Raw genomic sequence first — 25828 nt, 5'->3', positions numbered from 1 at the left:
TTTCATGGCCATTCCCTATTTCTATGAGAACAAAGAGGCCAAAAAGATGGAATAATAAATTATAGTATTATAGTATGTAAAGAAAAGAGACTAGGAGACTAGGTTGAGTGAGGCGAGGAAGAATAATAGTTCTGAGAGTGGGCCCCTGGTTTAAGGTTTTTAGGTGGGCCTCTGGTGTCCCAGTCCTACACTGTGCTGGATATTGCCTGCCCAGGTATAGACACCAGTACCAGCCAGTTCAAACTCTGAACTTACAAAAAGCAGTGACAGGACAGCAGTTCCGAATAAAGCCCACCCTCATGCCTTCCTATGAGTGTGACTACAGCTCCCAGCATCCCCCCACAGCCAGAGCTGAAGTCATACTCCCAACATTTTGGAAGTAAAAAGAGGGACAAAAAAAATTTTCCCGCACGTAGTGCAGCAATTTTTTTGACCACACCCCTTTCTGTGACCACACCCCCTAATTACTATGTTTGTTTTACAAAATTTGGCAGGTTATGAAAGTTTGAAAATATTTCTTCTTATCTAAACTGTACTTTTGTGTCTCAAAATTGTTACAAAGTATCTTATTTGCACCTGTTAGCTGTTCTGGGCTCTCTGCTAAAAGCCAATTAAGTGAGAAACTTTGTTTCTTTTTCTGGCTGTTCAGTGTATAGAAAAGAGGGACTTTCCAGTACAAATGAGGGACTGCGGGTTGAGCTGTCAAAAGAGGGACTGTCCCACTGAAAAAGGGACAGTTGGGAGGTATGCTGAAGTTGCTGTCCAGCAGCCAGGGGCTGGGGTGTAACAAAGCCATCCTCACTAAAGAGCATGGCCGACGCCGCGCAGTTCAACATTGCTAACAAAAACGCAGCAGGAGCACCTGTGCCCGTGTTTGTGCCTAACTATGGCTCAGCCTCCCGAGCTGCCCCTTTGCATGGGCTGAGGCTGAAACTAGTGCCAGATAGGGCTCCTACTTACAGCCAGTCTTTTCCACTAGTTCCTGGATCTCAGAGTGAGAAGGTGATAATCCCATAGCAGCTGAATTAGAAAATTCGAATATCGTAATTTATCATGTACTGTCTCTTTAAAAATTTGACTTTGACCATTCGCCATCTAAAACCTGGCAAATTGCAGTATTAGCCTATGGGGTACCTCCTAGAACCTATTTGAAGTTAATTCGAATTCGATCCAATGCTCTATTCCTTCGATTCGTACAATTTGAATTTGGCTGAATATGGACCTATTTGATTAAAAACTCACCTATTCGACCAAAAAAAACTTCAACTTAATTTCGGTTGGTCTTTTTGAGTTCGACCCTTGATAAACATGCCCCCAAGTTTTGGAGAACTAATTTTGCACGGAAAATTCTCTTTACATTTGACAAAGAGCCTCACAGGGCTCGAAATATGTGGCATTAAACACTAATGTGGCATTAAACACTAATATGAAGCAGTTAATCTTTCTGAATTGCCTTTTCTTGTACACTTTACCCTTTTGAAAATTCACCTCTCTTCTCCAGATGAACAAGAGTCTATTTTTGCCACGAGAAGTTTTTTAAAAAAATCAAAAGTGCAATAGTAAACAGAGCCCATTTCTTAATGGTGTACCTGCATGCTGCATCTCATCTGTGTTTGTTGGTGGTGCTGTGGGTACCAGGACAAATGGGAATAATCGTCCCTGCTAACTCATGCATTACTGTATAACAATAGCTGCATCTGTAAAGAAAAACATACCAAACAAACATACTAAAATGTGCAAAAACCAAAAATACAAAAAGCCATCATGCAGTGTAAGACTGTGGAACATGGAGCAGAGGAGCTAGACTGGATAATGTACTGTACATAGTATATAACTTTCACATAGAGACTCAATTTATTATCACAGTTATAAGCTGTTTTGGAAAGGGCAACCTTTACCTCTTGCATCGTGTATTTGCTGATTTATGTTCATAAATGCATGATAATAATAATATTTATGGACCTTAATACAATACAATGTCTAAAATTCTACAATATCTTGACAGAAATAATGTTTTTATTAAGCCATTTTAGTACTTCTGCTTATATGCAAAGAAGTTTATTTGTCCAGAATCCTCCAATCATGGCCTCCTGCTCCCCCAACCCCCAGTATTGCCTATCTAACAGCAGAGTTGCACAGCTGGTTGGAGGCCACGTCTTTGGTCAAGTCACGATTGGTGTTTGTCTTCCTGGCAACAACTGCCAACCAGGAGCATGCACAGTGGATGCCAAGATGGTATTGGCTTCCACTGCTAGAGAGACAAACAAAGCAAAAGATGTCGGGCGTCAACCCAGCTATGCATTTATAGAGCCTTTTGGTGGGCCGTGAACTTTTATGTGTGGCCAGCAATGCAGTTGAGGAAAAGGCAAAACCAAGAGGGAGTTAAGTTCACCTTTAGGAATGTGGCATATGGGGGATTTATCACCAACAAATCTTAAAATACCGTTGTAATGTAGTCAGTGGGAATCAGTGCTGCTAACACTCTTTAATCTAATTGTGCCAATGGCAAATCCTGTTGTCTACAAGGTATAACCACAAGATTTGTTGCCCGTGAGTAGTGCTGATTTCCTGTAGACGACAACCCCCCATGTGCAATCACACTTGAACAAATAATTATAAACATTAAGCACATTCATCTGCTAATTTGTAATGGCATGTTGTTTATTAGGAGTGAGGTAGTCAGTAAATTGCAACAAACAGAACATCATAAACACGTTTAAATTCTACCAGACTGTAAGCTTTATTTAAGGTCAGGAATTTGACAACTCCTACTTATATATATATAAATTAATACATGATAAGAAAGAATGGTTTTATGCACACAATAAGAGTTTCCTTCATCCATTGTTTACAACAATATAATTCCAATATAATCTACAGTATATGTATAAATAGTTTATATTTTTTCCTATAGACCCCTCAAAAAAACTGCAACTGTGAAAGAGGCAAAATTAAATACATTTTTTATACATAATGTGTAAACATTAAAAAGCATTTGATAAGAAAAATCTACAGCTTGTAAGTAGTTAATCTGAAAAATGTCAAAGAAACAAAAGTTACTATACTTCTCAGCTTGTACTTTCCAGCACAGCATAGCAGATGTAAGGGTGCTAAACATCTACAATATTAGTGTTGAAATATGAAATGTACAATCATATTCTTGACTCACATTGTAATCATTGTAACGTCAAAAATTTAATCTGTTTCTGCTATTTTACTGTAAGATGCCTAGAAGCACCATATATAAAGGCTTTTCCCAAAATAAGGCATTTCGCTGATATTAAAAAAACATACTAACTAAAAGGCGCCATTTTTTCATTCTGTTTACAAATGCAAGCACAAAGCTTTACAATGCAACCAGAATTATATGCAAAGAAGTGTTTTTTCCCAGTATTCAAGCATAATTCTGGGCACCCTTCAAGCACACCAAGGGACCACTAGATTAGTCTGCTGTTCATTAAAGGCAAGTCACCTATGTTTCCACAATACGCAAAATTACTCCAAGAAATAATACCTCTTCAAACCAGGTGTTAATTCTATGAATCCCTTTCATCTGTGTGCCCTAGTTTTTACCTAGCTAGACACAAGTACCACTGTGAACAGTGATCAATTTTGCATTTTGCTCTTGCATTTTTTAATGATCCCTGGTGTCTTTGTGTATGTTCTATCTTGTATTAAGATCACATATTATTCTAGAAGTACAAGAATCCTTTAAAGACAAATACCTCAAAATGTGTTCCCCAAGTATCCCATAAGCACCTAGAGGTATTCTGTCTTTTTATCTAAATTAATATTTTTACTTTTATTAGATAAGGGTTAAGCTTTAGAACATAATAATTGGATATTATTTAGAGTACATCATTTATTAAAGTTTGAGCACAGAGAAAAGGGAATCTTTGCATTAAAATATTATATCTTTATTCATGTAGTGTTTATAATTTTACTTATTTTTAGAATGGAAGCACTTTATAATCTTTGTCAAGATCACTGATTTTTAAGAAAGTAGAGGACATTGCGAGGAAAGAAAATTCCTTGGCTGGATCAAACCATTTTGTCTTTCCCTAAAAGAAAAAACATTAAATAAAATGAATACAATGAAACATAATTGACAAGTATAAATATAATTTGATTATTTTTCCATTATGTTGTAATATGCACAGTACGTTACTACCAAGTCATCTCTAACCAAAATTATTATATGTTGTCATTTTAAAGATAAGTAAACTTATACTACAGACATCAATTTACTGAGAGCAGCAATAGAGAAGGCCAGTAGTGTAAGAGAGCAGGTTGCATAAAAAAATGCACAACACCATTAATTTATAGAATCAGTGGTTGTAGCCAAGGTAATAATGTATTTCTGGCAAAAGAGGAGTGTATGTTTGAAACATACTTTTAATGAAAATGAAAAATCAGGGTTTTTTTATTATTTCTGTAGCTAAAAATTGTTAAAAATAAAGCTGCTCCATGTTTGGCTCTTACGAGTTAGATTAAGAAGGAATACAAAACTGTCCATTTAAATAGTATGACTATACAAAGCAACAACATACTAGAATGCAGTTAATATTTCTTCCCTAATGACTGGATTAAAAAGGTAATAATTTATCTAAAGTAACACAATTTCTGTTGCCTCGCAATACCATTGTCAGTTAATAATAACTTCTTTCATCTTCCCAAAACATATGCATACCTCCTAACATTTGAAAAATGTAAAAAGTGACAAAAAGATCTTGCGAGCATAGTGTTGAAATTTTTGGCCATGCTCATTTTGTGGTCACACCCCCTAAATACCATGTTTATTTTATAAAATGTGGCAGGTTATGGAAAGTGTGAACACATTTCTGAAGGTTTTAGGGTGATGTTTTAAGATAAAGCATAAAAGCATTCCTTATGTGAAGTCTGCAAGTACTCTAAATACAATGGAAATATCTGTTGATTATGTAGGTGACTAAATCTGACACTGTCCAATTTAGTAGGCTCCAGTAAGGAGCATGCAAGATCAGATCAGTGTTTTGGCAACCAGATACAGGTACATTGGCAGGAGAATCCCAAGATAACATTGCTAACATACCACCATGGTTCAGCATGACAAGCAACCCCAGCTAAGTGGGACAACACAGAATGGGAACACTATTAGGAACAAAAAGGGTTTTTTATCCTTGGAAAATATTCAATGCATTGATCATATAGAATTTGCCTGGATTTTCCAGAAAAAAAACAGTAAAGGGTATATTCTGCAAAAAAACATGTCTATTGTGCCTTGCCCTTATTAAAAATTTGTAGAAGATGATGAACCATTCATATAAACAGTATTTGCTTTACCTTAAGGAAACTACTTATATGTTTGGTCACATAAATGGTTATATTTTCTGTATTTGTGTATATTTATTTCTATATTTGCTGTAAGGGATTTACAAAATAAATGAAAAAAATTATTCTACAGTCTCGACATATATTTACCATGGTGGTATGTTGTTGGTAAACTTAAACTGCCAAACTAATTTATTGTTGTTTCATTTTTAAAGTATTGTTCCTGACTATATAATACATTAACATTTAAATTGTCTTTTCAAAGATAGGCATAGAGTCTGTAAAAAAATGATAGCAGCAGTTCAGAGAAAGTACCGAATGACATTAAATGCATTTAATTATTGAAGAGGTTCTCACACAGCACAGAAAATCATAATGCTTTTCTTTAAATCAAAGAAAATAGTTACAAGTCATTGCCTCACACTGTTTTTGGTTGTCAGAATCGTTTAGCTTCATATATGCTTCTTGTGAACCAGAAAACTTTAAAAGGATAAACATAAGTAAATCCTGGAATATACAAATATGTGCCTCACTTTATACATAAATAGGTAGACTTGTATTTTTATATTTTTTCCACTCTGCAGATTTAATGGGTTTAAAGGAAACATTCCCAGTGCTGATTGCAAGTGAATAATTTAAAGCAAGTGCAAATACACTGCCATATTATTTCTAACATTTCCTCTTGAATAGATTCAGAAGACTATATATCAGAGAACTTTTTTCTGCACAAAAATATTCTGAATAATTTTACCAGCATGGTAAAACTGTTTTTATGCTTTAAAAGAGATAAAGGTAAATATAAGGCAATAACAACCATAAGAAATCCAATACAATATTTAGGAATAGAAGAGATATAGGCAAATTATTGGCATTCTATGGAGAGATATAATCAGGGCCAATCCTGCCATGAGTCAAGAACCTTATATATACTTTTATAAAAAAACAAAACTAAATATGTTTTAGCTTGTGTCATTTCTTGCTTGTTATTTCCTTCAGCCACTTGGTCATCAATGAAAACATGCACATGTTAAGATTGCGCATGTATACTATTGACTGTGTGTCACATTTGAGTCCATCAATAAGTTGCAGCAAACATGGCGGCTGAAAAGAGGGCTCTACAGCACTGACTTTAATCATGGTTCTCTACTAAATGTTGAGGTTCTGCACGTGGGACACTCAAATATGTCATATAAGCCAGTAGAAAATGATGCTAAATACATGTGTAGCACAGGGGGTTTGCTATAATGATTTATTATATATGATTTATAGTCAATCAAACCTTTCGGCAAAGTAAAATCAATATATTTTGGGTCGGCTATTGAGCTGATGCCACATCAGGCTGTTTCTATTTTATATTAAACATGGTTGGTTATCTAGCAAACATTCTTACAATAAGCAGATTTTCGCAAAAAGGTCAGACAAAACAAACAAAACTGGACATCCCTTTTTGAGAGACAATTAAAGAGGTAGTTCACCTTTAAGTTAACATTTAGAATTTTATAAAATTCTAAGCAAATTTTCAGTTGGTCTACATTAGTTTTTAATTATTTGCCCTTTCTTCTGACACAAAAATGCTTTCAAATGGGGGTCACTGAACCCATCTAAAAAACAAATGCTCTGCATGGCTTCAAAAGTATAGTTATTGCTACTTTTTATTAACAATCTTTCTAATCAGGCTCTCTCATATAAGTTTCTTGTTCAAATCAATACATGGTTTATAGGGTAATTTGGACCCTAGCAATCAGACTGCTGAAATTGCAAACTGATGAGCTACTAAATAAAAAAGCTAAATAACTCAAAAACCACAAATAATAAAAAATCTATTAAAATTAAAATCAATTGCAAATTGTTTCAGAATATCACTCTCTACATCAGGGATCCCCAACCAGTAGCTCGTGAGCAACATGTTGCTCTCCAACCCCTTGGGTGTTGCTCTCAGGGTCCTCAAAGCAGGTGTTTATTTTTGAATTCCAAGCTTGAAAGCAAGTTTTAATTGCATAAAAACTATGTATAGTGCCAAGTAGAGCTGCTTGTAGGCTGCCAGTCCACATAGGGGCTACCAAATAGCGAAGCATAGCCCTTATTTTGCACCCCAAGGGACTTTTTCATGCTTGTGTTGCTCCCCATCTCTTTTTACATTTGAATGTGGCTCACCAGTAAAAAAGGTTGGGGACCCCTGCTCTACATCATAGTAAAAGTTAACTCAAAGATGAACAACTCCTTTAAGGTCTGGTTGAAGAGCTGATGTTCATGCACCAAAGGTTATGCAGCTCCATAATTATGTGAATTGTGTAAAATATTCTAATAAAAAAAGTTTTCTATTTTGAACATTGTACTATACTTAAATAAACATATTTGTTTATAAATGCTTATTGGTTACTCCTATAATCAACAAATGGCAATGAATTCGTTAACATGAGTTTTCCTGCCAAACTTTTGAAAAACAAATATTAGTGTCATCATTATATTTGTTTGGATTATTTAATAGATGCAGAACAGAACAACTTTCTGTCTGAATTTCCAGTTAATATTCACTTTAATGGAGACTGATTCCAGACATTTTATATATAGTATATACAAGTGTGCAAACGAAAGCAAGAAACCATATATAATTGTATATATATATATATATATATATATATATATATATATATATATATATATATATATGCTCAACGTATTGTTTCCATGGCTTCTTATACACCTACTGTACTTACGCTTCTGACTGAAGCACATTGAGCACATCCTCTATTTGCATCTCTGAAATATCTCCATCAATGTGAGCTAGATACTTGTAAATGTAAGTAAATGTATCAAATGGAATGTGTGCAGCACCACCTTCTGGATCCTCAGTAAGGATTTCACAAGCGTACTTCAGAGCAGAAGATATACTCTGCAGGTAATGAAAAGGAGAAAACTAAATTAATCAATACATATATAAATAGTTAATTTGGTTTAAAGCGGCAAACATCCATCAAGTTCAACCCCTCTAAAAGAATTGAAAAGAGCATTCTTACACATGAGAATGTAGTCTTTCAGACTACCCCAGGGCCTCTTAGGTCAAATAGCCTACTTCCAAGTTAGATTCACCTTTTCCAAACACCACCTTTCTCCAGGCACAGTCACAGGCCCCATGGCATTTCAACCTCAGACCTCTGTCTCAGGCTCCATGCTTTTTTGTGGATCCACTTTTCTGGCTCAACATATGTTGATCAGGAAACCCTGCACTAGGTGATGATGCCCAATAAGTAGTGTCCCGTAGTTAGGACATTCAGCATACTGCCCTGGCTGTGCTTTAAAATGAAGTGAGTGAGACCCTAATCCTTTTTCTCCTTTATTGCTAACTTTATCATGATATGTTACCTTATGCTTACTGTTGCACAGCTTCAATACTATACTACTTAAAAAATTAAATTCAGTGCTAATGCCTTTCCTTCTAAGTCTAAAAATTTCTTTAGGCTTTGTGGGCTTAAATATCTTGAGGCTCATTAACTGAGCTGGGGTTTTCTGTAAGTTCAAAATATTGGCATGGTTGTCCACACCTACTCACAAAACATTTAAACCCAACATTCCAGCTTAATTGTACATGCCACCAAATAAACCAATTATGTAATGATTACATCTAGAAAGTGCTGAACGGAAAGCAAAAGTAATTGGAATGGAGAGCAAAATTATACTTTAGGCATCGAGGTGGGCCACATAATATATGATTGACAGCTTAGATTTTAAATACATTTCTAACAGTTATGGATGTTTTAATAGAAAAAATATTTGGTTCCATGTTTAATTTGCAAAGGACTTTTATTATGCAGGTTTTTTTGTGAGAGTAACCGGTTCCTTTTAAAAAAAAACCATAAGATATGTTAAAGAAATATATAATGGTTTTGAAGTCTCAGCAGAGTCTGTTAGCTGCCATTTATCTGAATTTACTTTTCAGAAAGCTGTAATCCACCATTGGGTCCCCTTCAAAAAATCAGTTTGCACACTTTTGCAAACTTCAAGATATGAAGATATAAAAACAGTTATATTTTTGGATTATGTTAAGGCAGGCAGAATCGGCTTATGATTCACTTTAAGCATTTTATCCTGTTTCTATTTCATGCTTACTAATTATAAATTAGAATACACAACTTAAAAATGTTATAATATTTGAAAACTACTTTAAAGGGGTTGTTCACCTTTAAATAAAATTTTAGGGGCAGATTTATGGAAGGTCGAAATGAAAACTTGAATTTTTAAAATTAGAATTTCAAGTTTATTTTAGTGTAATTAGATTCGAATTTAAAAAAAATTGAAAATTCGAATATCGAAATTTATCATGTACTATCTCTTTAATAATTAAAATTTGACAATTATATATCTTGAAGTATCAGAAACTACAAAATGTCTCAGAAATCTTTGCACCACCAGTTACTGGAAAAACTGGATACTTGGCAGCTGGCAACAGGACCACACATGGGTGTACTAAACTAATTGAGGAGGAACTACATGCAGGCTAATCTTCATGTATCCTCAAAATAGCTGGTGGAGCACAGCCAAATTCCAGGTGCTGATTTCAAGGTGAGTACACATATAGGGAAATGCATCTAGATAATATAAATTGCCATCATTAGATGATATCTATGTCCCTATGTCCTAACTGGATGCCAATAAAGATAAAAAGCTACCTCTTTGCACCCTGGCCAGACTGTCTTCTTGATTTTACTTTACTATACCAACCTATATATGTATAGCTTTATTTCAGTGGGTTGAACAAAAAGATTGCATAAAAATGTGAGGAACTAAAGCCTTTTTTAACAAAATAACCTCATTTCAGGGGCTATAAAACTGAAAATAAAATGTTCATTTCTAATACAGTACTTGGTTGAAAACCCTTTGCTGGCAATAACAGCCTGAAGTCTTGAACTCACTGACATCACCAGATTCTTGGTGTCCTTTTTAATGCTCTGCCAGGCCTTTACTGCAGCAGCTTTCAGTTGCTGTTTGTTTGTGGGACTTTCTGTCAAAAGTTTAGTCTTCAACAAGTGAAATGCATGCTCAATTGGGTTCAGATCAGGTGACTGACTTGGCAATTCAAGAATATTCCTCCACTTTATGTAATAAAAGCAAAGAAGTTGTTTTTGCTGTATGTTTTGGGGCATTGTCCATCTGTATTATGAAACGCCTGCCAATCAATTTGACTGCATTTAGCTGGATTTGAGCAGACAGTATGTCTCTGAACCCCTCAGAATTCATTAGGCTGCTTCTGTCCTGTGTCACATCATCAATAAACAATAGTTTCCCAGTGCCACTGGCAGCCATGCACGCCCAAGATATCACACTGCCTCCGTGTTTTATAGAGATGTGGTATGCTTTTGATCATGAGCTGTTCCATGACTTCTCCATACTTTTTTCTTGCCATTATTCTGGTAGCGGTTGATCTTGGTTTAATCTGTTCAAAGAATGTCTTTCCAGAACTATGCTGGCTTTTTTAGATGTTTTTTTATTATAGCAAAGTCCAATCTAGCTTTTCTATTCTTGATGCTTATGAGTGGCTTGTAGTGCACCCTCTGTATTTACTTTCATGCAGTCTTCTCTTTCCGGTAGACTTGGATATCGATACACCTACCTCCTGGAGAGTGTTGTTCACTTGTTTGGCTGTTGTGAAGTGGTTTCTCTTCACCATGGAAATTATTCTGTGATCATCCACCACTGTTGTCTTCAGTGGACGTCCAGGTTTTCCAGGAGTTCACCAGTGCTTGCTTGCTTTCTTTCTTTCTCAGGATTTACCAAACTGTAGATTTTGCACTCCTAATATTGTAGCAATTTTTCTGATTTTTTCAGTTTTTGCAGCTTAAGGATGGCTTGTTTCACCTGCATGGAGAGCTCCTTTGAACGCATGTTGTCTGTTCACAGCAAAATCTTCCACATACAAGCACCGCCCCTCAAATCAACTCCGGACTTTTATCTGCTTCATTGATAATGAAATAACAAAGGAATTGCCCACACCTGCCCATGAAATAGCTTTTGAGTCAATTGTCCAATTACTTATGAGCCCCTGAAATCAAGTGATTGTGTTAAAAAAAAGGCTTTAGTTCCTCACATTTTTATGCAATCTTTTTGTTCAACCCATTGAATTAAAGCTGAAAGTCTGCAGTTCAACTGCATCTGAGTTGTTGAATGTACAGAACCAACATTAGAAAAAAGTTGACTCTGGCCAAAGATTTATGTACCTAACTGTATATAGTCTTCTCATGTTTTTGTATAATCTAAATCAGATTTACATTTTAAACATGATTTCACTTGATCAATCAATATATATTGTATAAGTATTCTGCACTTATTTGTGAGGAAATGTCTGGATGATTTTCAAAAGAAACTGCAATTATGAGAAATTATATTTTACTATAATTACAAAGTTATTTATTGTTTAAGGGCAGATTACTGGAAACACATTTTGGTTATGGTCTACATGACAATACACTCCAGCTTGCTACAGGAGGATGAAGGAAACATACAAATGTTGTTAAATGAGAAATGCAGATTGTACATTTGTGGAGATGAAGATTGTTTGGAAAAATGCCACAAATATTATATATGCTATTATAATACATGCTGCTTTAATATATGCTACTATCATTTGTATTGCAAATTCACAATACACAGTGCTACCAGTTATTATGGTGAGTTGTTTTAAGTGTAACCTGCAGCCTTGCACTTTGATAAATGCCCTAATACTTATTTGAGACAATATAGCATATGTATTACTTGCAGAGCTGGTTTCTCAGTTCATTTCTGGTTATCAAAGCTGGCTTGTCTTCGCTTAACAAACTGAATACCTCTTTTTCAACAGCTAAACAGAAAAATGACATTTCTAAGAGATAACATGGGGTTTATGGTATACCTCTGGAAATCTGTTTTATCACATCTGGAAAATTCACTTTGACATCCTAGGTCAAATAATTTGGCAACATTTATTTTCCTGACCTTTATAATGAGCAATTGAATTGTTCAGTTAAAATATATTTGTTTTTCTGCACTTTATACCTTGCTAGATATTAAAAGAGGGAAAACTTAATGAAAAAGGAAAAAGTGAGAGCTGTCAGAAAGAACAATGGAAAAATATAGTGCAGAAAAAAGTGGTTAAAGGCATACTTAAATCTAGAATACAATTAAAGGGCATGTAAAGGCAAAAAAAAAAAAAATGAAATGTTTACTTTCTTAATGAAAAAGAAACCTATCTCCAATACACTTTAATTAAAAAATGTGTACGATTTTTATGCAGTGAAATTCTCCCTTCATTTACTGCTGTGGATAGGAAGTGTCAGACGGTCCCTAACTGCACTGCAGGGAAAAAATCATTATGAATCATTACTTCCCAGCCATGCAGAACTCAAGCAGCTTTGTTTGTTTCCCTGTAAAGCAGTTGGCGACTGTGTAGAAATTTGTATTGGATTTTATTTTTGCCTTTGCATCCGCTTTACTGTTTCCAACTCCAGCTGCAGGGACAAAGATCACGGTGCCAGATTTAAACAGATAAACTGGGATTCTATTTGGAGGATTATTTTGCTGCAGCCACTGGTTCTGCAGAGTTGGAAAAAGTTTGTATTAAACAATACAAAAACTATGAAATCCACATTAGATTACATGACAACACAGGACCCAGTGCAGTCTATTCTGATTATTAATTATTGCTTTGTTGGCTTCTGGCAGATATTATTTGACTCGTGCTGTTTTGATAGTTTATGATGATCCCTAAGCAGCCCAGACCACACTGAGCATGTGCAAAGTCTTGGTCTTGCAAAGATATTTAATCTTTAGTTACAAGATGGTGACCCCTTGTGGCCAACTTTGAAAGCATAAATCATTTGTTGGTGCAGTAAGTTCATGTTTATTTTTAGTATACAAAATACAGCATTTCTAGCCTTAGTCTATTTTAGACTTTACTTCCCCTTTAAAGTAAATATGCAGCAAGTGCTGTCCTTAGCAATTTATTTTTAAAAAAAAAATGTATTTAACTGTTTTCGAGTAAAAGATGTAAAAGTCTCTTCCTGCACTAATTCAAATCAAGAAGGCGACTAAGATGTTTCATAATAAACTATAATACTCTTTCATATGGAGCTTTCCCAGCAATAGGTTTCAGAGATACTGAACAGTGTCCTTAATGCTAGCACTGTGTTTTGACAACTGATGTAGACCACTCTTTTATCCCCAGAATGATACTGTGTACAATTTGATAGGGGCACAGCCCTTGCAATTAAATACACTGCGAAAAACACTTATTTATACTGCCGTTTCTGTGCTTATCATAATGGGGCAGGGGGTTGGTAGGGTGCACAGCAACTGTCAAAACACAGTGCTGGCATCAGGAACACTGCTCTGTTGCAAATACAGGTATGGGATCCGTTATCCGGAAACCCATTATCCAGAAATTTCGGAATTACGGAAAAGCCATCTCCCATAGACTCCATTGTAATCAAATAATCCAAATTTTTTAAAATGATTTCCTTTGTATCTGTAATAATAAAACATTACCTTGTACTTGATCCAAACTAAGATAAAATGAATCCTTATTGGAAGCAAAACCATTGTATTGGGTTTATTTAATGTTTACATGATTTTCTAGTAGACTTAATATATGAAGTTCCAAATTACGGAAAGACCCATTATCCGGAAAACCCCAGGTCCCGAGCATTCTGGATAATAAGTCCCATACCTGTACAACATAATGCAAAACTAACAGCATTGGAAGGATTCCCTAGGCTGACAGCTTCTGAATGGAAAACCCACTTACAAAGGAAAATAACTGCTGAGCCACAGGCCTCACAGCCAAGAGATGAAAATGTATGAAAATTACCTAAAAAATAATAGCAACTTCTACAGAAGGTACCCTAGTCCGATCTTGTCTGTGTAACTAAGCACAGTAACTACATAGGTGATGATTAAGTATGAAAATAAACTTTACATGAGATTACCGTAATCATATCCAAATGCTGATTTGTACATTTTAGTTATCTTTGTTTATACATTAGGTCAACTGTTTCAAAACTGTTGCACAGAGAACTTTGGGGGTAAATGGTACAAATTGGGGAATAAAACCCATTAAGTTCACCCACAAGTAGTAACTCATATCAACCAATCAAATAATTGTCACCCACACATAAAAAGCTGTAATTAAACATGAAACCCAAACTCATTTTTATTACAACATCCATACCTAGGTACCTCATATATTGGCCTTACCACCTGTATACCTCAGGTATAGAGGTGGGACAATTACTGTCACTTTCCATTCAGCAATTAAGTAAAGATCCGTCTAAATGAAATCTGCCATTAAGAATTACAAACTTCTCTCTACAAAGCAACAAAATTAATTGGCTAAAAAAAAAATCACAAAGTGAGAAACCCTCTTATATAGACACTTCTATAAGGAAGGTTGTCACGGACACGATACTTCCAACTGCACGTGACTTTAGGTGTGGCTATCAGGGGTCACTCAGTCAGTCTCTCACCCACCTTGCACACAGGTTAGACTAACACAAAAGCACCCCAAACACCAACCAACACCCACAAAACTCATTCGCTGCCACCATCTATCATTCACAGGCGATAGAAACCTAATGTGACTATTTCCCCGTTCTCTCTAACAGGTAATAATTCACAATACACCAATGCATTAAACACTCTCCCACTATAATCAGTTAGTTCCTACTGATTCAACAAGTACTTCAGCATGCAGAGGGTTAAGGCTCACAGTTACACTCTTTCAGGCTAGGTTGTTTAGAGCATCAAAGACAATCCTATTAAATTCTCTTTAATATTATAAAAGGTATAACAGTGCAATATACAAAAAGATGTTACAAAAGAGTCATACATTCAATAATACAATTACAAACAGTTGTAAAATAAAAGGGAAAACATGGAAAACCTATACTTAACTCCAAAGATATAGAATTCCTGGTCCTGGAGGCAAGGGGAAACAAACGGGATAACTTCCAATCGCAATTGGTCATCCAAAGTAAATCCAAAGTTTAGTCAGAAGAGCTGACTATTTATTAGTGATTTCGGGGCATCAGGTAACTGCACACTCCCCCCTCCCTCAGGAATGCAAGGGGCATGGCCTAGCAGGACACAGCTTGAGTTTATATGACCTCCTGTGAGTAGGAACTGGACCAAGAATATAATGACCATAACTCTCCATTGGAACAGAGGAGAGAGATTATATTATATTCATTGGTTATTAATTCTCTCAGGGATTCCATAGATACTAAACAGAGTACCAAACTTAGTCATGAAATCTGAAATTGCCTTGAACCCATCACCAGTTTTTTATACTGTTGGTACAACAGGTATGGGTTCTGTAAGGATAAATATATTTAAGCAAACCTTTGAGGGTCTTGCTGGGAACTTTAAGTTCTCACTCCTTGGGTTTCCCCCTCCCCATGGAATGGCTCTTATCAGCCAGGGCATGGAGGAGGGCATTACAGCTCTGACCTCTCTGACCATAGTGAAAAGAGGCCTGTTATGTGTCTGATTTAGATGTTGGCAGAAATATTTCTCATGATACCTTGGCCTGTTTTATTAACTATTACAGGCCTGTATCATGACAAAGGTCATAGGGTATCCCAGCTTAGATGGCATTAGATTCTTTTTTTTTTAGATTTATCTAATACTATGAAAACTATATTATAATACTATACTATACTATGGACGCCAATTTCTTATGGACAATTTCAATGTACTGGATACTTTGTACTGGATACTATTCCTTGAGGACATTTTTGTTATTTGGGTTAATTGTTCCATTTCTATGGATGGGTGTTGTTAATTTGTGATCTGATTTAAGGTGGTTGGTGTGTTTAAACAGATCACCCGACAAAGGGGTACGCCCCCGAAAAGTTGTAAGGTTTACATTAAGTACACGGGTAATCCCAGTTTTGCAATTAATTCTCATGTTCTCTATAGCAAAAAAAAAACCAAATATAAGTATACTTATATACTTAAAGTTGTACAAAGCAAAATTATTACAGGTTTATAGAAGAAAACGTACCCCTCCTAGAGCACTGCAGCCAAGTGACAGGAATTTTAGCCAATCGATGTCATCCTGAAAGTTATCCAGTCCCAGGATGTTTTGTAGCTGTTCTTCAGGTAAACAGAGATCTGTCCACTTTTGTTTTAGGTCAGCAATTTTAACACTCATCTTTGATGATAACTAAAATATAGGAAGTGTATTAATTTAATATTTAATACAAATAAAATAAATGAAATATCACAGTGCATTTCAGGCAGAGCAAACCATTTTTTTTGTAGGCAAAACAAATAGCTGAAGAACTTTTTTTTTTTTTTTTTTTTTTTTTTTTAAAGAACACAACCATTTTAAGGTATTGTAAATACATATACCAGTGAATGCAAAGAGCTTTAAAAACAAATGCATGTGTGTTAATGTTATGCAGAATCACAAGGTGTGATAGAAAAATAAATACTTAGAATTACTTTTAAAATTAAGCATATCAAATTAGAAGTTTATTATGAAAATATCAATGATCTTTCAAAGTAACGCATCATATTTTTTTAAAAGAAATCCCTCTACGGTTAAGGTCTGACTAAACTGGTGTGAAGAGGCTCTCAAATAGCATGCAATCCACTAGATTGGCAGCCTGACTTTCATCCTCACTAAATATCTGCTGGTAAGTGACAGGGACTCGCTAAATAAGTGTTGAGTAGCCAGTGTGAAACCCACAGAAGGGGCTGGTTTGAAGAAGCACAACACTCTTTTAAACCTTTAAGTGCCAGCAGAATTTCACATTTTGGTTACGCGAAATGCCAGCCGTTTTTGAAACATTTGTGCTCTCTCACTTTAGTGGCATTTTCTGAGAGGAAACCTATAGTTTACCTAGGGAAACTATACATTGTTTTTTTTGGGAGAAACTGAGCTTTCTAAATCTGCCTGAGTTGTTGATGTATTTCCACCTCTGCAAAAAGATTTATAGCTCTAAATACAAAAAAAAATCAAAAAATCCTATTTTTCACAATATATGCATTTATACCAGAAAAATATTTCATTTTACGAATGAAAATCCAACTGATTTGGAAAGCCTCATGTTTCTCGAACGTGCCAATACCAGATATGTATAGTTTTAGCCAGATTTAGGACATCTGTACAGCAAAAACTCCCGGCAGTATATTACCGAATTTTGAAAACAGAAGGCAGAAAACGGCATACTTTAGATTCCAAGGCCACAAAATCCTGAAACTGTAGGTTTACCCCAGAAAACCATATATTTTTAGAAAGTACACATTCTGTGGATTCCAAAATGGGTAACTATGTCTCTCTACTCCTAACTACCAAACATCAAAGCTTGTCTGAACGTAGCGGTTTTTATAAAAATGTATCAAAATTTTGAAAAGTCACTTCAAAGGTTTTATTTTGCTGCTCCGCATATCACACACTATATTAGTTACCAAGAAAAAGCACCCTGAATATGATTGCCAGGGGTCCACTGAACAGTTTGATCCCCATTGTGCATAGGTTTACCAAAGTACCTGGCATTTAGAGACCCCAATATGAAGTTAGCACATCCAAATTGTCCAGGACTTTACTTCAGCTACTGAAAAATTAACACATTGACTGCATTTTTTGTGGGGTAAAAACACAGAAAAATAGGTTTACCCCCCAAAACCATAGATTTTTGGAAAGGACACATTCTACCGGATCTAAAATGGGTACCCATGCCTTTCTGCTCCAAACTCGCAAGCTTTCCCAAAATTGTCGGTTTTGGTGAAATATCTGAAAATTGCCTCAAACCTTCAACTTCCCAACACCATATCACCCATGTATCATTAGGTACCAAGAAAAAGCACCCTAAATATGATTGCCAGGGTTCCTCCAAACAGTTTGGTGCCCATTGTTCATAGGTTTACAAAAGTATCTGGCATTAAGAGGCCCCAAAATGAAGTTAGCACATACAAATAGTCCTGTGGGTAACTTCAGATAATGAAAAATAAACACATTTACTGCATTTTTTTGAAAAAACCAACACACAGGAGAAAGCTCTCTGTTTGGTGCTGAATTAAGCATTCAAATCCCTGTTTGAGACAGGATTTTTTGTTTCCACTTGGTGTGTAAAATTTGGGAAGTTTTAAGTTGATTTTCTTTGCTAAAAATCGATTTTTCTTTTGACCCTGAAGGTGAGTGATTCCTAGCCCAGTTCCCTTCACTTGCTCTGGGCTACAAACTCACTGTTAGATCCCCTACCCCTCCCCCGCTCCTGGGTGTCATTTTCATTTGCATTTTTCTGTTGTGTCAGCACAAATTGTTTACTTTTTGTACATATAGTCAAATAAAGGAGACCTCTGCACTCAACCCATTATCAATATATTTAAGACAGCGACATTTGTGCATACTGCTACTGAAAAATGCCTTACCCTTTAAACAAAACAGGGATTGTTTGTCCATATATTGCAATATATTTAAGCTGGCCAACTACGTCAAAGACATCCCATATATAGCCAGTCCTATGCTCAATTTTATCTGATTCATTAAGAATTCTATTGCTTCATTATACATTTTACAAAGGGACTAGGTTTTACCTGCAACTTACTTGCTGCTTTCAAAGTAAAACTCCCAAACTTGGCTGCCCTTTTATTAGACACCAGTGGGATCACCTGACTATAGCTGGGAAGGGTGGGAGCTACAACATGGAGCTGGTCACTGCTCCTGTATAACTATAACAAACACGGGAAAGTTGTGCTCACCACTATTTTTTAAAACCATTAGGCGGGGGTGCAATGAGGCTGTGACCACAACTTTTTGTACAGATTGAGTGGGGATTTTGATTTTGCACTCAGTTCTGTGAGGAGAGAAAGCTAAAGGCAGAAGGATTTAATATAAGTATAAATATAAAATATTTTCCAGCAGCAGCAGTGCAGCTCAAAGGCACCTGCTCACATTAACCCTCTCCCTGCCACAGCTTCTCAACTTTAAAACTTACTTTTTTGTTGATCAATAGTATAAAGCTTTCTTTTGTGTGGTGTTTTGTAAAATAATGGGAGGGAATAAAAAGGAAAGTTATAAAAAAACATCTCTGGCTTCTAAAGCAAAAGGACCAGAAAAACCCAGCTGTAGCTCTGCAAGGAAACACCAGTCAGAGCCCATGTCAAAAAGCCCCATTGCCTCTACTTCTGCTGCTGCAGCCAATGTGACCCCTGCTAAAACATTTGCACACGCGATAGCTACTGGCAGCAACCCAAGCCAAGTCACTGCTGGGGTAGAGAAGCTTACAAGGAAGCATGGGGTCAGATGTCTAATGTCAAGCACTCATGGCATAGAGGCTTACATAAAGGCTGCAGCTGAAGTGGTGGGCCACTCTGCAGTAGTGGCAGCAAGTAAAATGTATGGGAAAGCCATAATCTTTGCCCGTACGCTAACTGCAGTGCATGCTCTGGTACAGAGGGGTATCACAGTGGGAGGGAGTTATGTCCCTGTAGAACCCCTAGAAGGATTGGGCACAAGGGTGATTTTATCTAATGTGCCCCCCTTCCTGCAAGACCACTTATTGTACCCCCACCTGCAAGCCCTTGGGGAGTTAAAATCAAATATGTCTAGAATTCCCCTGGGATGTAAGGAGAGCAGACTGAGGCACGTCCTTTCCTTTAAAAGGCAGGTGCAACTACTTTTACCTCGGGGGCAAGACACTATTGAGGGGTCTTTCGGGGTTCCATTTGAAGGGGTGCTGTATAAGATTTTTTACAGCACAGAGGAAGTGAGGTGCTTCCTTTGCAAGAACCTGGGGCACACTTGCCAGAGTTGCCCCAAAGGGCAAATTAAGACCACAGCCCCTGTTCCTACTCCCAGTTCCTCAAATAAAACATCTTATCCTGCTGGGACTATTTCAGCAGGGTCCTCAAAGGGGATATCTCCTTCACTAAAGAACCTCAAGGTGGCTGTTACACAACCCACCTCTACAACATCCAAACCTCCTCCTTCTTCACTGAAGACATCTAAGGCTGCAGCATGTCTTACAATTGCGGCAAAAGAGAAGGGGGGAAAACATGTCAAAGCTTCCCCTAGGGTCACAGTTGTTCCTACCACAAAAAAGTGTACCCCTGTTATGGGCACCCCTGAGGGTGTGGGGGTACCCATGATTGCAACACCTGTGGGGGTTGGGGCAGATAGTGGCCTTTCCTCTTCAGATGCCAAGAAAAAGAGGACATTTAAATCAAACTGGCTGGTACCTGAGGAATGGGCATCAGTGGTGAATGATGGAGCACCCCCATCCAAGGGTCAAAAGGGCAGCAAAACTTCTGCTCCTCATGTGGTGACATTGTCTGGCCCAACTGTTGGTCACGATCAACTGATGTCAGACCATGCACTCTTGCCTCCAGACCAGGTGGGGAATAATGAGGTTAATGGTCTGCATGGCCTTGAACATGGCAGTATTGGCCTCCCCACAGAGTCAGGGGTGCAGTATCTGCCTCAAAATCATTTGGAAGATCTTCCCTTGGAGTGTAAAGAGACACCTAATGAGACTCCTGCAGAGTGGGCAGTCAGTGTTCCTGAAGTGCTGAGATTTGGGAACTGCAACCAGCCTCAGTTTTTAGTACCTCAGGGTATTTCACTCCAGGAGGGGGAGACTATTGGGCTAACCCCCATACAGGACCCTGTAGATAAAACTGCTGGGAAGGATGGTGAGGGTGGAGTTGTAAATATGGAGGAGGGTAGCCAGACAACCTCTACTGTTCATGCTAAAATCTCTCCTCCCTTGTCTTCAACTGACCCAAATGTTATTGCCATCCAGAAAGCACAGGAGGTAGTGGAGAGGGCAGAGGCTAACCATCGAGCCTCCAAAGCTCTACCTGTTGCTGGGGAGCTAATTAGTTCTGTTGCTCCTGTGTCAAACACTTCCAAATGTGTTTCAAGTGAAGTTGAGGGAACACCTGAGCCATTGCAGGGTCTCCAGAAAAGTGATTCTGATACTTTTCCTGTAACAACTTGTGGAGAGATTCTCAATGCTCTAGTGGAGAGGGGAGATTATCAATCCCTTAGCCAGGAAGAGCTCATGGATGAGGGGAACATCGAAGAGGAGGTTGACATAGGAGTGGCAAATCCTTCTACCCCAATCATCCCTGCTGAGGAACTCAAAAAGTTTCTTGAGAGCACCCTTGGTGTTAAATTAGAGAAGAAGCTGCACATGGCTCTAGAGAAGTGGCATGATTTGCCTTTAGTTATCAATTCTGTGAGACAGTACATTAAGGTCATAAAAGAGGCCAAGAACTATGGAACAGCGGAATATCTCCGTATAATGAAGTTTCGCAAAAAATGTTTGTCTCATCAGACCTTGATGAAGGTTAAAGCACTTCCTAAGACTCAGTAATGGCCTTGAGTATAAGCACAATTAATACTAATGGCTGTCGGAATCCTTTCCGAATGTTTCAGGTACTCTCCTTTCTTCGTCAAGGAGGGTACTCTGTGAGTTTCCTCCAAGAGACCCACACCACTCCAGAGCTTGAAGCAAACTGGAATCTGGAGTGGAAGGGAAGGGTCTTTTTTAATCACCTCACTTGGACATCATGTGGGGTGGTGACCCTTTTCTCAGATTCCTTCCAGCCAGAGGTCCTGAGTGCTACTTCTGTCATCCCTGGCCGTCTATTGCATCTTCGGGTCCGGGAGTCAGGTAGAACATAAAATCTAATGAATGTGTATGCTCCTACTACCGGACCAGAGAGGGCACGGTTCTTTGAAAATTTGTCAGCCTACATGGAGACAATTGACTCTGACGAAGCCTTGATTATAGGGGGGTGATTTTAATTACACCCTTAATGCTCGAGATTGCAAAGTACCCAAGAAAAGGGACTCCTCTGAGTCAGTTTTGCGAGAACTAGTTGCTCATTTCTCCTTGGTTGATGTCTGGAGAGAACAGAACCCAGAGACTGTTGCCTTTACCTATGTCAGGGTGAGAGATGGTCATATTTCTCAATCCCGGATTGATAAGATATATATATCGAGCCATCTCATGTCACGAGCCCAGTCGAGCACCATTAGATTGGCACCATTCTCAGACCACAATTGTGTATCCCTGAGAATGTCAATCGCACCATCTCTGCCAAAAGCTGCTTACTGGCACTTTAACAACAGTTTATTAGAAGATGAGGGTTTTGCAAAGTCAGTCCGGGATACATGGAGAGGCTGGAGGGCCTTTCAGCATGAATTTCCCACATTGAACCAGTGGTGGGATGTAGGCAAGGTTCACCTAAAGCTCTTGTGTCAAGAGTATACCAAAAGTGTGAGCGGGCAGCGCAATGCAGAGATTGAGGCACTGAATGGGGAGGTGCTTGATCTTGAGCAAAGGCTATCAGGCTCTGAAGACCAAGCCCTTCAGTGTGAATACCTAGAAAGGAAAGAAGCGCTGTGTAACATGGAACAACGACAGGCTCGTGGTGCCTTTGTGCGAAGCCGGATGCAGTTACTTTGTGATATGGATCGTGGTTCGCGATTCTTCTATGCTCTGGAGAAGAAGCAGGGGAATCGAAAACAAATCACATGCCTTTTTGCGGATGATGGAACCCCCCTTGAGGATCTGGAGGCTATCCGGGACAGAGCCCGGTCCTTCTATCAAAACCTTTTTTCTCCAGATCCCATCTCTCCAGATGCCTGTGAGGAGCTATGGGATGGGCTTCCAGTGGTCAGTGAGAGGAGAAAAGAGAGGTTGGAAACACCAATCACTCTAGATGAACTCTCTCAAGCACTCCGTTTAATGCCCCACAATAAATCTCCTGGGCTTGACGGACTGACCATAGAGTTCTTCCAGTTCTTCTGGGATACTCTGGGCCCTGATTTCCATAGGGTCCTAACTGAGGCCTTCAAGAAAGGTGAGTTGACACTTTCGTGTCGTCGAGCAGTGTTATCACTACTTCCTTAGAAGGGGGATCTCCGTCTTATTAAGAACTGGAGACCAGTCTCACTGCTCAGCACAGACTATAAGATCGTGGCCAATGCTATCTCACTCAGGCTCAAATCTATGCTGGCAGAGGTGATTCATCCTGACAAATCCTATACAGTCCCCGGTTGGACAATTTTTGATAATGTCTTTTTAATCCGAGACTTACTACATTTTGCGAGAAGGACTGGTCTATCTCTTGCTTTTCTCTCTCTGGATCAAGAGAAGGCATTTGACAGGGTGGATCACCAATATCTTATAGGCACTCTGCAAGCCTATAGCTTTGCCCCACAGTTTGTGGGCTACCTGAAAACAATGTATGCCTCTGCAGAGTGTTTAATTAAAATCAACTGGTCTCTGACTGCACCTCTGGCCTTTGGACGAAGAGTTCGGCAAAGATGCCCCTTGTCGGGACAACTGTACTCGCTGGCCATTGAGCCCTTCCTGTGTCTCTTAAGGAAAAGGCTCACGGGACTGGTGCTCAAAGAACCCATGAGGGTGGTTCTCTCAGCCTACGCTGATGATGTAATTCTTGTGGCCCAGGACCTAGTTGATCTTGAGCGGGCACAAGAGTGTCAAGAAGTCTATGCTGCTGCCTCATCTGCCCGGATCAACTGGTCCAAGAGCTCAGGTCTTCTGGAGGGTTCTCTACAGGTAGATTTCCTGCCTCCTGCTTTTTGTGACATCTCGTGGGAGAGTAATATCATTAAATATTTAGGCGTCTACCTATCAGCTGAGGAGTATCCTGTCTCACAGAATTTCATTGAACTTGACGAGCGTGTACTAACCCGCCTTGGAAAGTGGAAGGGTTTTGCTAAAGTACTTTCTATGAGGGGGAGAGCTTTGGTGATTAATCAGCTGGTGGCCTCTCAGATCTGGTACCGGCTGATATGTCTTAGCCCAACCCAAGAATTCATTGCTAAGATCCAGAGAAGGTTACTGGACTTTCTCTGGAAAGGAAAGCATTGGGTTTCTGCAGGTGTCTCAAGCCTCCCGTTGAAAGAGGGAGGGCAGGGAGTCGTGTGTATACGTTCTCAAGTGCACACCTTCTGTCTCCAGCAAATACAGAGATACTTGTATGCAGATCCTTCTCCACAGTGGTGTACTCTAGCATCGAGTTTTTATCGCCAGGTACGAAATATGGGATATGACTGGCAAGTGTTTATCATTGAACCTGAGGGTTTCCTAAGAAACCTTTCAACCCTGCCGGCTTACTACCAAGACACGCTAAAGACCTGGAGCATGGTATCCATGTTAAGGCAAGGAGCCATTTAAGGGGAAGACATTCTAAATGAGCCCCTACTTTACAATCCATCTTTTAAGACTAGGATGTTAGAATCCATCAGCATCCGCCGTTGCCTTTGCCAGGTTCGGTTAACCAGAGTTGGAGATCTCCTGGATTTTGAGAAATCAGATTGGGTGGACTCCCAAGCAGTTATGCAACGCATGGGATTCCTCACCACTAGGGTTCCACACCGTCTGCTCAAGGAAATCAAGGACACAATCTCTCCTGATTCTCACACCTGATTGATGGGGTTTTACATGCTGGAGATCCACGTCCACCTTGGAACTCCTCACCTCCAGACATAACAATAGCACCTAATACCCGTCAATCCCCCCAAGCACCTCCTTCCCCCAACTTGAGCCAGTTGGAGAATTTTCCATTGACACGCTTTCATGATATAACAAGAAAGCTGTTGTACTCTCTAATGCTTCAAACTGTACACTTCCTTGCCCTCATCTCCCGCTATGATACCATCTGGAGACGTGTGCTTAATGATGGTGAAAGACCTCAGTGGCAAGCTCTTTATTCCAGTTTGGTGCCTAGACCCACTGGAGACTTGAGTTGGAAAGTGCTGAATTGAGCATGGGAGAGTATTTAGCTCGTTTTACAGACTCCCCAGCTGCTTGTCCATTCTGCGGCAAAGGAGAGTCTGTGTTTCATGCTTATTTTACGTGTGCCAGACTGCAACCTCTATTGGCTCTTTTGAGGAAGCTTTACCTGCAGTTCTGGTTACACTTTTCCCCTCATGTTTATATTTTTGGACGCCCAGTATCCCGGGACAATAAAGAGAAAGACCTTCTCTCCAACTTGCTCCTGGCTTTAGCTAAATTAGTCATCCATAGATCTAGAAAGCAATGTTTGGAAGGTGGGAATCCTCTGCCAGCAGAGGTCTTGTTCCGAGTGCTGGTGCGTTCCCGCATCCGAGCAGAGTACACCCAAGCAGTGTTTACTGGTCCGTTGAAAGAATTTGCTGACCAGTGGGCAATAGATGGGGTACTTTGCTCAGTATCCCCAGACCTGGTTTCTGTTCAGACAATCCTCACACTCCATATTTAAGTGCACTTTAATTTAAGTGACAGTTGTATTTTAATCAGTTAATTATCTCCTTTGAGATGTGATTAACTTTGGTGAGCAATCACTCACCTGCAATTTGAATAATATATCAGCTAATGAAAAATCAACATATTGACTGCATTTTTTGTGGGGTAAAAACACAGAAATATAGGTTTACCCCCCAAAACCATATATTTTTGGAAAGGACACATTCTACCGAATCTAAAATGGGTACCCATGCCTTTCTGCTACAAACTACTGAGTC

General features: G+C 38.5%; 1 protein-coding gene across 1 annotated transcript in view; it reads right to left on the bottom strand.

Annotated features, from left to right (window-relative positions):
• Window positions 1-3810: 3810 nt before the first annotated feature.
• Window positions 3811-25828, bottom strand: part of ropn1l.L (rhophilin associated tail protein 1-like L homeolog) — a 38910-nt gene continuing 16892 nt past the window's right edge. Inside the window, exons 4-6 of the mRNA NM_001096022.1 lie at window positions 16340-16501; window positions 8028-8203; window positions 3811-4061 (exon numbers count right to left, since the gene is read on the bottom strand). Of these exons, the coding sequence (NP_001089491.1) occupies window positions 3995-4061; window positions 8028-8203; window positions 16340-16501 (405 nt within the window). The 3' untranslated portion in view covers window positions 3811-3994. The remainder of the gene's footprint in view (window positions 4062-8027; window positions 8204-16339; window positions 16502-25828) is intronic.

Source organism: Xenopus laevis, chromosome 6L, assembly GCF_017654675.1.
Source record: "Xenopus laevis strain J_2021 chromosome 6L, Xenopus_laevis_v10.1, whole genome shotgun sequence".
Classification (NCBI taxonomy): domain Eukaryota; kingdom Metazoa; phylum Chordata; class Amphibia; order Anura; family Pipidae; genus Xenopus; species Xenopus laevis.
Note: the sequence above shows the minus strand (reverse complement) of the source record. Positions and strands in the feature narration are given on the sequence as shown.